Source organism: Mustelus asterias, chromosome 17 (genome assembly GCF_964213995.1).
Source record: "Mustelus asterias chromosome 17, sMusAst1.hap1.1, whole genome shotgun sequence".
Taxonomy (NCBI): domain Eukaryota; kingdom Metazoa; phylum Chordata; class Chondrichthyes; order Carcharhiniformes; family Triakidae; genus Mustelus; species Mustelus asterias.
The window spans coordinates 55301452-55314004 of NC_135817.1; the positions used below are offsets into that span (position 1 = coordinate 55301452).

A 12553-nucleotide genomic window follows, 5' to 3' on the forward strand; every position below is an offset into this window, starting at 1 on the left:
CATCCCGAAACTGGAAAATCCTGCCCCGAGGTCAACAGACCTTCCCAGAATCCATCCCTCGCCCGCTCCGGTTCCCATGGCAGGCGGGACGGCAAAATTCCGGCCTCTGAGTTTTTTCAACATTTTCTGTTTGTGCGAAGGGGTACTGATAATGGGAGATTTCAATTATCCTAATATAGACTGCAATAGTAACATGTAATGGGCAACAGGAGAGGAATTCCACAAATATCTACAAGAGATGAATGTATTTCCAGCCCAATGAGAGAGAACAAAGCACAAAATCTAGTTCTGGGGAATGAGGGTGGCACAGTGGTTAGCACTGCTACCTCACAGTGCCAAGGACCCAGGTTCAATTCCAGCCTTGGGTCACTGTCGGCGTGGAGTTTGCACATTCTCCCTGCATCTGCGTGGGATTCCTCCGGGTGCTCTAGTTTCCTCCCACACTCAAGATGTGTAGGTTAGGTGGATTGGCCATGCTAAATTGCCCTTTAGTGTCAGGGGGACTAGCAGGGTAAATACATGGGATTACAGGGATAGGGTCTGGGTGGGATTGTTGTTGGTGCAGGCTCAATGGGCTGAATGGCCTCCTGCACTGGAGGGATTCTAAGTGAAGCGTGCCTCACCGGGAGAATATTTGGATAATTGATCATAATATCATCAGGTTTAGAACAGTTAAGGAAAAAGGAAAATTAGCCCTCCTTTAGTTTAGTATTTTTATGTTGGATTGTACCTTAAGGTACAATTGGGAGGGCTAACTTTTGTGAATTGAAAAGGAATCTGGTTCAGATGGATTGGAATTAAAAATTGGGCAAAACAGCACCTAAACAATGGGAGGCCTTCAAAGACGAAATGGTTCGGGGACCAAGTAGAAACATCTCTATAAGAGGGAAAGGAAGGGCTTCCAACGCCAGAACTTGCTGGATAACTCGTTGCTGGGTACTGAGCGCAGCTCCCGTATTATAAGAGAGGCAGACCACCTTTTAGAGGTCCTGGCGAGCTGTGTATCATGCTACTCTCACAAACTGCTCAACTATCTGTTGAGCATGCAACCAGTCAGCAGCATGGTTCATGCTGGGCTGCATCATTAAATCATTTATGTAAGGAGGCATCTCAAAGTTCGTGCCTGCCTGTCTCAGTGGGATCAGGGATAAGAAGTTTGTGCATCGCCAATCCATGTGCTAAAAACAGGTCTTTAGCTAACTTTCCTTCAATATATTTTGCTGATCTTTATCATCAAGGTTGGAAATGTTGCATAACCAAACCATGACTGTAGGCAGTCTTAAAAATATCAGAACAAAATGTTCTGCAGCAGAGCTTTAAGAATTTTACCACTCACAGCAAATGCATACATTTATCATTCTCATTTTCTTTTGACAGTTCTTGCCCCCACTCCCTACAGTAAAACACCTTCATAACTTTCTGACCCATGACTTTTCTGGCGCATCCCAGACTGCCACCATGCATTGCTGCTCTATGCCAATCCCTCCAGTCCTCACTCTGTCAAAATTTGAACCCTTGCACTTCTTCCAAACCTCTAGCTTCCGGATACTGCAAACAACAAATCCTTAAAGTTGGATTTTTTTTATTCTTTCATGGGATGTGGACATCACTGGTGATACCAGAATTTGTTGCCTGTCCTTAAGAACTATTGAGAAGGTGGTGGTGAACCATCGCAATCCATCTGTGCAAATACACCTACGATGCTGTCAAGATTATGATCCATGCAACAGTGAAGGAACGGCGATATAGTTCCAGATCAGTATGTTGTGCGGCTTGGAGGGATACTTCTAAGTGGTGGTGCCCTTGTCTTTCTTTGTATTAGGGGTTGCAAGTTTGGGAGGGGCTTTCTAAGGAGCATTGGTGAGTTTCTGCAATGCATCTTGTAAATGGTACTTACAGTGGTACTACTGTGTGCTGGTGGTGGAAAAAGTTAATGTTTGAGTTGGTGGATGGAGTACCAATCAAGCAGACTGCCTTATTCTGAATGGTGTTGAGCTTCTTGAGTGTTGTTGGAGCCACACTCATCAGGCAAGTGGAGACTGTTCCATCACACTCCTGACTTGTGCCTTATAGATGGGAAAAGGCATTTTAGAGTCAGGGAAGTGAGCTGATTGCTGCAAGATTCCAAGATTCTGACCAGCTCTTGTAGCCCCAGTACTTATGTGACTGGTCCAATCCAGTTTCTGGTCTATGGTACCCCCCCGGATGTTTATAGCAGGGGATTCAATATAGTAATGCCTTTGATTGTCAAGGGGAAGGGGCTAGATTATCTGTTATTGGATATTGGCATTGCTTGGCACTTCAGTGGCACAGTGATTAGCACTGCTGCCTCACAGAGCCAGGGACCCAGGTTCAATTCCAGTCTTGGCTGACTATCTGTGTGGAGTTTGCACATTCTTCTCTTGTCTGCGGTTTTCTCCCACAGCCCCAGGATGTGCAGGTTAGGTGGAGTGGCCATGCTAAATTGTTCAAAAATGTGTAGGTTAGATGGAATAGCCAATGGTAAATGTATGGGGTTTCAGGGATAGGGCAGGGAGGATGCACCTTAGATGAGATACTCTTTTCGGAGAGTTGACGCAGACTCAATTGGCTGAATGTCCTCCTTCTGCACTGTAGGGATTCGATGAAATGTTACTGGCCATTTATCATCCCAAGCCTGATGTTGTCCAGATCAAGCTGCATATGGACACAAATGGCTTCAGTATCTAAGGAGATGCAAATAGTACTTAACATTATGTAATCATCAGTGAGTATCCCCACTTCTGACCTTATGATGGACGGAAGGTTATTGATGCAGCTAAAAAGATTCTTGCAATGTTGTTGAAAATGAGAAAAAGAAAGGAAAATAATCTTGAAGGAAGAATAAGAGAGAAACTGTGAGGAAATTAGTGGGCGCTGAGTGATATTAGGCACCAAGTTAAGCTATGTGTAAAAACCATACAGAAATATAGTGGTAAAATGTGGACATGAAGAGTGGGAAATGCGAAGAAGCAGGTAAATACTGCAACCAAGTAGGTAGATAAAGTATGTAAAATTCAGGTTTAAATTATTCAGGTTTTAAAGTTCTTTTTTGGATAATTCTTTTACAGCTGCTTTCAACTACAACTCTGACTAATAGGAGAAAGTCTACCTCAGCAAGTTTAACAGTTGCCCGTGAGAAAGGTACCTGATTCACAAAGCTCTATATTTGAACTGTTTTAACTATACTTCAGGATTTGTAAATTATCATTATCAGTCCAGATTTTTCTGTATTGGTAACTTTGCCATTAATTGTCATGTTAGTCCATTGTGCATCCCAATCTTCCAGCACAGAAGGAGTCTTGTCATGTCTTTGCTGACTCTCTGCAAGAAAAATTCATCTAACACCACTGCCCCACCTTTTCCCCATAGCCCTGCAGTTATTTTCTCTTCAAATAATTGTATCACAAAATGGTAGGATGCTATTTAAATGATTTTTTTTGCATAAGTGAAATCAAACTGCCATTTATTTTGTAAACCATGTCTGGGCAGCACCTAAAAGAAAGCAGCTGAAAGAAAGAAGGGAACAGGGTGTTCTTTGCAATTAATACAATTAGTAGTCAGAGTGCTGTGAGCCAGAAAGCAGTTTAGACAAAGATGAAGTCTTTTCAAGCAGCAGCAAGAAAGAGAAAGAGGCGCGCACCCCCAGGAACCAATTCAGCTAAGATGAAGTGCTAAAGGCAAACCAGTTTGTGCAAAAGATTGTTTTCTTCGCTGAACTGAAGAACATCCCCAAGTAATCGCTGACTAAATTTGACCAATAGATTTATGGTTGTTGTTTGGGAAATGAGGGTCTCAGCAGAGTTTAAATCTGGGGGAAAGAAATACTTTGGGTTTTCAGTCTTTGAGGGACTAAGTGCTTCCTGTTAATTTGCTGAAGTCTAAGATTATTGTTTTTGGGGTTTTATTATGTATCTTCCATTTTAATAAATACTTGTATTTGTTTGTTTACTGAAAGAGAGGTCTGAGTTCTCACTATTTTCACCAGCGTTTCTCGCTCATAACCAAAAAAACCTATACAAAACCATTGTTTCAGGTTGGAACACTTTCACACATAACATCAGCGGGTTTTGTAACAGTTGAGATTGGAAGTTGAACTAATTGATCACTGAGTTTGTTTTTAAAAGACATTTGGATTATAATTTTAATTGATATGTATCAGTTGCTGCAATTATAGAGAAAATAAAAGCTTGAAATGTTGAAGCTTGCACTAACCGTATTTCATCCGGTTTTCTTTATTTGAGATGCAGGCTATTGAAAGGACAATTAAAAAAAAGGAAACCTTCCACAGAGTGGCCAGTACTAGTTTGAGTACACAAGTTGAATAAACTAGCTCTGATGGTTTTGAAACAACACAATCTCGTTGCTTGCCTTTCAGGTGTTTTGCTAAGAGATCTTTCTTTTCTATGTCTTTGGTTTATAGATTATTGTTACTTTGCACTCTAGGTGGGAGCTGATTCTTCCGGATCTCAAATTTTATATGAGTAAAAGTTTGCTTTGGCATACTGTCAAGTTAATAATGCCAGGTCTAGCTGCTTTGGACATTATTTTTAAGTCTCAATGGTGGAGATATGAAACCTGGATTAAATGCTGCAAAATAGCATTAATTTCTGAGGGGAAAGTAGCTGTGATAAATGATTTCTCATAGTTTTTGTCAGTGATAAAACTGTACAAACAGTCCCCAGAAGATGTGGAATGTCATAATTAATGGTCTGGCCACTGGAGGGGGTGCTTGATATCTACCTCCTTCCTGGTTGCAGTACATAGGATAGCAACGTTGTGTGAACATCATCACCTATCACTGTATTAGTATGACATATTTTCCCTGGTGAGTCATTTTGTCAAGCATAATTCCCCTTTCTTAAACCCATGCTGAATTTTTCTGATTATACCACTGCTTTCCAAATGCTGTGCTGTGAAACCCTTGAAAATGGACTCTGGCAACTTCATTTCCCTAAAGATGTGCAGGTTAGGTGGAGTGGTCATACTAATTGTCTCTAATAGTGTCTCAAGGTGGATTAGCCATGGTAAATGCACAGGGTTACGGGGATAGATTGGAAGGTGGGCCTGGCTAAGGTGCTCTGTCGGAGAGTCAGTTCAGACTCAATGGGACGAATGACCTCCTTCTGCACTATACTAATTTTGTGATTCTATTTACATAACATCGTATGGTTTTGATTTTCTGCTGAGCAATTTGTTTAATTAGCTGATGATGTGACCATGTATTACATACACATGAAAAAGTTAAAACATTGTGTTTTAATGTTTTTTTAAAGTAGGTGTTTCTATTCCACCATTGGATATGAGATATTATAATGATCTGATGAATCTAGTGCCCTTGGAGAGTCTCTCTGTGCCTTTAATATTACACTGTATACTGGAACAGGTTTGTATGTGTTTGTCATGTATAAATGACTTGATGACTTGGTCTTTGGTTAGCTTATCTTTTCACATTTTACACTGTACTATTCTTAATTTAATTCATTTCAGTCTAGATATTTAGTTCAATATCCAACCATTGGTAGCTTCGTTGGAAACTAAGATTTACTTATTAGCGAATACGTAATTGCAGTAACAAATGCAATCAAACGTCATTTTTTCTGGTTGTGAAGGAAGAAGATTGCAGGAAGGGATTTTTTTAAGGGAATACTGGCTGTGATACTGAATCTGTATTTCACGTGCAGAATCAAGTAGAAAAAAGTCCTGTTCTTTGAAACAGATTTTTTGTTATTAATCAGTCTTTTGTTTGATATGCAGGCTGTACTTCATAACACTGCACTGAACAGCTATTGTTACTGTGAGTTACAACTGTAGCAGCTGAGTCAACTGATATTAGCATTTTAGTTTTGCATTATTATCAGTGACCTATTCATCCCTGAGTTACTAACCAATCACGTGGTTAAATCCCTTAAAATGTAACAGTTAATAGTGTGCCTTGATTTGTAATTTTGTCTTTTCACTATACCTGTCAGAGCAGTGCTGATAGGATTTTAGTAGAGTATGGTACAGTACTAAGAGCTCTCAAGACCATGCTTATTTAACTCGGTACCAACAGAAGCACTGTGAGTGTACCTACACCAAATGGAGTGAAACAGTTCAAGAAAGTAGCTCATCACCACCTTCTTAATGCCAATTCAAAATAAACAGCAAATATTGGTCTTGTCATCAATGCCCACATCCCATGAAAGAATGTTTTTGAATTCCAAAGCCCTAGCCTCCCTTTTAATTTTAGGTAGGAGCATTCCTGTGACACCAGACAATTCTATTCTCCCCAGAATATTTTTTTATTCATTCATGGGACATGGGTGTTGCTGGCTGGGCCAGCGTTTATTGTCCATCCCCAATTGCCTTTGAACTGAGTTGCTAGCTAAGCCATTTCAGAGGGCAATTAAGAGTCAACCACATTGGTGTGGGTCTGGAGTCATATGTAGACCAGACCAAATAAAGGTGGCCGATTTCCTTCCCGAAAGAACATTAATAAGCCAGATGGTTTCATGACCATCATTAGAGGGATTTGAACCTGCATCCCCAGAGCGTTACCTTGGTCTCCAGATTACTAGTCCAGTGACAATGTCACAATATCACTATGCCCCTGCCTCCCCTGTGGAATTATCAGCTGAGGCATATTTGCCAATCTAAGCAATTGATACTAAGTGATGCATGAGTCTGAGGCTGCAACATGATGTTTTGGACTAATTTCTGAAGATCCTTTGAACCACTCTCCTACCCCAATTCCCAGCTGCAGAGGCTTCACAAACATTACTTGATCAGGTTTTGAATTGCTGATATCAGGACACCACAGCAGCAATATCTGATCTCTTGAAGCACAGCAGACTTACTTGTCTCTATTAGTTCTCTAACTTGGTAATGTAATACCAATGTTCATTATAATTAGACTAACGACTAGAATTGTTTTTCTGATGGTTTGCTTTAACTAATATAGAAGCTATTGTTCTGAGATGGCTTTAAAACACATCATTTCATTAGCGATCTCTGTTGTTACACACAGGTAGTTGCAACAGAAGAAAGTTTAACTCCTCCAAGTGAACTTATTCCTAAACCGCGGAAAGATGGACTGGACCAGAATCTGGTAGAGCACATGATATCCACTGTGCTCAGTCTTTCAGTGCCTGAGGATGATAAAAAGGTACTGACAGATCCCATTACACTACAATGCAGTTGAAGGGAATATCTTCATTGTAATGTAAACTCAAAATGCATTTTCATGTGACAATAACAAAAGGAACCACTAAAAATATAGGGGACAATTCTCCCAGCAGAACATTGGGCCAGGAAACTCCAGCAGAGGCCGTTTAGCGGGCTCCCCACTGGGTGCCACGGCCTCTGCGAGTCTCCGACAGCCGGATTTCCGACACCGTCAGCCGATTTCTGGCAGGAATATCACACTGTATCTGCAATCCAAAGCCTGGAGAAGGTGAGTGCACAGGAAGAACTTCTTAGTAAAACCAACAGACTGTGAAGGCTTTGATCAGTCACACTGAAGAACTCCAACGCTGGCCAGGTGAGGGGCTATTGTTGAAAGCATTCCTCTTGTCAGAGTTGCTAATGCAGCTTGGCAGTTGATTGCCAACTGTTTGGAAAGTACCTCGGTTGTCTAGCACTTCTCTCACATTCTACTGCACTTCTCTGCTACTAGCCCATACTTCAGAATAGCATGAAATGTTACTCCACCATCTTGACCTCTCTGCTAAGGGTCAAGAGCCGGAGGGTCATTACTGCCAACTTCTTTGACAGCAGCAGTGTGGAATTCACTTTCGGAAGTCGGATCAAAAACTGATGAGACACAGGTTTCTCCACAAATTTCAACCCTTTCCTCTTCTCAATCTACCTTATACACATTCTCAGCAGAAGCTGCCTTCTTCTCAGCCACTTGCCCCTCGACAAGGCCAAGGGGATGACCACCGAGATCCAACTGAAAGGAGATGAAATCCTCAACACAGGGTCCACAGACAAGCCCTCTTGAGATTGCCAGGAAGCAGAGATAGTTCTAAATAATCTGTGTTTGTATTGTTGGATATAAGAAATATGATATCGATTTAACTGAGTTTAAATTAGTGTTTCTGAGGTAGGAAAGGGTAAAACTCTAGTTAGAATCATGTTAAACAAAGATGTTTGCATATATGGGAGTTTTGGTTTCATTTCACACTGTCCGTATTATGATTTGAGTTAGTACAGTCTGTAAAGCAGTATGTGAGTGCTGAGATGAGAAAGACCATTTGTGGAAGGCCATTATGAAACCGGGATGCAAGAGAGCAGTGAGCTGAGGGAAAGTGTGAGTGTTTTCTGTTTACTGTTAATCAACCTCCTCAATGGTTGGACCGGATGATGCACCTGCACCAGAAGGAGCACCGCCATCACCAGGAAAGCCACCTGGTGGTCCACCAGCATCCTGATAGAGCTTTGTGATGATAGGGTTGCAGATCTTCTCCAGCTTGAATGCTTGGAGTGTGAGGAATGAGTAGAGCTGCAAGGTGTGTAGTCTTGAGGAGCGTTATGCAGGAAAATGCTGAGCACTGGGATTGGCACCTGATGTGTTGTGCCATCCCCTCTTGGTGCACCATCTTTTGAAGGAAACACACTCCAGCTGATGATTTTCTCAGCCACTTCCTATTTGCCTATTTGTTTTGGGAGGCTTCTCTCCTTGAGAAAGCTCACCTGGCTGCTGTCCCTCAACTTGACCTTCAGGTAAGAGTGAGAGTCAGGGTGGGGGGGATTGAGGGGTGGGGGCAGCCTTCCTCTCCATTCCTGTTGGTGTCACAGTCTAAAAAATCCAATCTCCGTTAAGTTTTTCTGAAACATGCCACTTCCTCTGATAAAATGCCAACATCATCCTATCCACCGTCCCTAATTGGTCGGGGAGCCAGGAGGTGAGTTCTTAATTGGTTTTCTCTGCAAAAGAGCAACCAGGATCTTGACCCAAAATTGTTCCACCTTTGTGCAGGAGACTAAGGTGCTTCAGGTTCCACACTATATCCTAGTAAATCTTTTTAAAATTCTACAGTAGTTTTGTGTTTATTGTAATTAATGGCGTCCTGAGGTAGGAATAACATGAACATTAATAATCCCAATTCGTGGATAATATTTTCCCTCTTTAAAACTTTTGTACAGAAAATAATTGAAGAGTTTAAGGAGCCCCCAGAAAAGCCAATGAATGAGTCATCCACACGAACATCATTCCAGGAGCTCGGAGAACAGGCAAGTCATAACAACTGATCCTTTTGAACACTGATATTTTTTCCCTGCCTTACCTCTTCCTTGTGTGTACCTATTCTTTTAATTCATTTTAATATGGAACAAACCCAGCAGCTGAGATAATCCACCCGCCCCCCCCAATTGAATCTACTGTGTAGCAGTAACTAGACTTCAAAAGTAATTGCAAAAGTAATAAATGTGAAAGGTGCTTATATGATGCTCTGCACAAGTTGCTGCTCGCATCTCTGTACTTGTTTCACACCACCTTGTCTTTGTGAACTCCCTTAGGACATGCTTTACATTAAAGCTGCTATATCAATGTAAGTTGCTCTATGAAGAGCTTTGAGGAAGTCTTAACAGAAGTGGAAAAAGTGTTAAGTAAGGGTATCTACTTTCTATGAAATCGTAATTTCATATTTTTTAAGAATGAAATCAAACTGGAGCATGGACAGCCATGTGCAATAAAGACTAAATCGAAATGGTGACAATTTTCAGGTGCATTAATGTCGTTGGCAGAGATTAGATATGAATTCTGCATGTTATATATTATTTTGCTATAGTATGAAAGGCAGGATGTGTGTTTAGAACTTTAAATATTAGAAATTTTGTACTTCGCTTATAAGTATAATTAGAAATGATTAATTTAACCTAGTTTCTCTCATTTTAATGTGTGCAGGCTGCTGAAACTGAAGAAGGTAATCTTCAAATACGTAATGTTTTTATGACTGAAGGTAACCCTCAGCCAGTTGGGGAAGGTTCTGAGCCACGAGCAGATGTACAGAAATCTGTACTCGAGAAGGAACAACAGGTACCTCATCCCATTCCACTAAAGTTAGATAATCAAAAATATATATTGTTTTAATGTTTTACAATTCCTGACTAATTGGACTCCCATTCGGCAATTAATGGATTCCAAATGCCGGAATTAATATTGACACCTTTAAACATATAATAACACCCATAATTGACAGATAGGAAAAGACCAATTGTTCTATCAAGCTTGTTCATTACTGCTGAAGAGTCATGACCCCTCAAGCTTTTTACCCCCACTCTCCACAATCCTGCCCCAGGGTTTCCTCCTGTGAACATTCTGTCCTGGTGAAGAGTTTCACCTGAAACTTTAATTTTGCTTTCTTTTTCAGTTGTTTAGTTGCTTATTCACCTACCTATATATTTCTGATATTTTCTGTACTTATTCAGATTTCTATTATAAGCAATCTTTCCTTTCATGTTCAAAAACAAATATGTACCTTGAAACAGTAAAATTATGACCGGGAGACCTATTTTTGTTTACTAACATCCCATTCAACTCAACAGAACATGTAACTTCTTAATTATGAATAGATCTTAAACAATTGATCCTGATATGAGCATAATATTCTTTCTGAATGCTATTATTACACAGATAATGATTGAAGAGTTGAAAAAATCTGAACAAAAGAGATCATATGAAGAGACTAAACAGCCCCTGCTTCTTAATCTCCATGACAACCTGACATGGCGGACACATCATCTGAAGGTACCCACACATGTGCACGTGTTAAAGATATGTATTTCCGTCTTCATGCCTTCATTGTTTTAATGTTTATCGGCAATTTGTCAAGTCTGTCACAGTCATATGTTAGAATTTTAAACACTTTATAGAAGCAAAAGCTAATGAGATCCAAACAGCATAGGGGTACCCTAGAACATAGAACAGTACAGCACAGAACAGGCCCTTCGGCCCACGATGTTGTGCCGAGCTTTATCTGAAACCAAGATCAAGCTATCCCACTCCCTATCATCCTGGTGTGCTCCATGTGCCTACCCAATAACTTCTTAAATGTTCCTAAAGTGTCTGACTCCACTATCACTGCAGGCAGTCCATTCCACACCCCAACCATTCTCTGCGTAAAGAACCTACCTCTGATATCCTTCCTCTATCTCCCACCACGAACCCTATAGTTATGCCCCCTTGTAATAGCTCCATCCACCCGAGGAAATAGTCTTTGAACGTTCACTCTATCTATCCCCTTCATCATTTTATAAACCTCTATTAAGTCCCCCCTCAGCCTCCTCCGCTCCAGAGAGAACAGCCCTAGCTCCCTCAACCTTTCCTCATAAGACCTACCCTCCAAACCAGGCAGCATCCTGGTAAATCTCCTCTGCACTCTTTTCAGCGCTTCCACATCCTTCTTATAGTGAGGTGACCAGAACTGCACACAATATTCCAAATGTGGTCTCACCAAGGTCCCGTACAGTTGCAGCATAACCCCACAGCTCTTAAACTCCAACCCCCTGTTAATAAAAGCTAACACACTATAGGCCTTCTTCACAGCTCTATCCACTTGAGTGGCAACCTTTAGAGATCTGTGGATATGGACCCCAAGATCTCCCTGTTCCTCCACAGTCTTCAGAACCCTACCTTTGACCCTGTAATCCACATTTAAATTAGTCCTACCAAAATGAATCACCTCACATTTATCAGGGTTAAACTCCATCTGCCATTTTTCAGCCCAGCTTTGCATCCTATCTATGTCTCTTTGCAGCCTACAACAGCCCTCCACCTCATCCACTACTCCCTGTTTTGAAATAGTTGTTTGTTCGGAGGACACTATAAAACTACATTTTGTAATTTGGGGCAGAATTTTACGCTGACCATTTGGAAGGCTGTCCCTCCCACTACAGCAGAAAATCAGGCAGTTCCTGACATCATTGTACCTGATCGCAATAATATGAAAGGCAGGCAGTGTACAAAGTTGGGAACCCACCCGCCTTCCAATAAGGACCAATTAAAGAGTATTTGAGATAATCAGATACCCAATGACTGATTTTTCTTTGCCGATGTGATTTAATGCTGATTGCATCGGCTACACGGATTTGTGGGGAAGCAATCACAGCAGGGTCGACAGGAGTACAATTGTGGGAAAGAAGGCCCGAAGTGAAGAAGACAGTGTAGAGTGGAAAACTCCAATTGAAAATGCATTAGAGATGAGGGAATTAGTTTGAGTTCACTTCCTGCACCTTTACTGGGAGCTGCTGAGGGGCAGCAGTCCCCAAGCCACTCTTACTGGGAAGGCTGGTAGGAAGGAGTCACAGTGAGTAGGGACCATGACGACAGTTTTCTGTGGTGGAGGCTCACCAGGTGAGGGCGAATGAGGGAAAAGGAGAGAGAAGAGGTTAGCTGTCCAGAGGAAGCAGAAACCTTCTAATTAAATGATCTGATGATGCTGAAGGAGAGGGCAGAAGGCTACGGGCAGCTTTGCCCAAGGTGCAGAGCTTACTCTAGAGGCAAGGTGTATTGGCAGTACTCAAATTATTTCCACATACCTGTGTGCCAGTG

General features: G+C 41.4%; 1 protein-coding gene across 1 annotated transcript in view; it reads left to right on the forward strand.

Moving 5' to 3' along the window:
* spag17 (sperm associated antigen 17) overlaps nucleotides 1-12553 on the forward strand; it is a 170399-nt gene that overhangs the window by 21827 nt on the left and 136019 nt on the right. The window contains exons 10-16 of the mRNA XM_078231884.1: nucleotides 3090-3162; nucleotides 5298-5404; nucleotides 7028-7165; nucleotides 7280-7453; nucleotides 9148-9234; nucleotides 9908-10039; nucleotides 10637-10750. Coding sequence (XP_078088010.1) covers nucleotides 3090-3162; nucleotides 5298-5404; nucleotides 7028-7165; nucleotides 7280-7453; nucleotides 9148-9234; nucleotides 9908-10039; nucleotides 10637-10750 — 825 coding nt within the window. The remainder of the gene's footprint in view (nucleotides 1-3089; nucleotides 3163-5297; nucleotides 5405-7027; nucleotides 7166-7279; nucleotides 7454-9147; nucleotides 9235-9907; nucleotides 10040-10636; nucleotides 10751-12553) is intronic.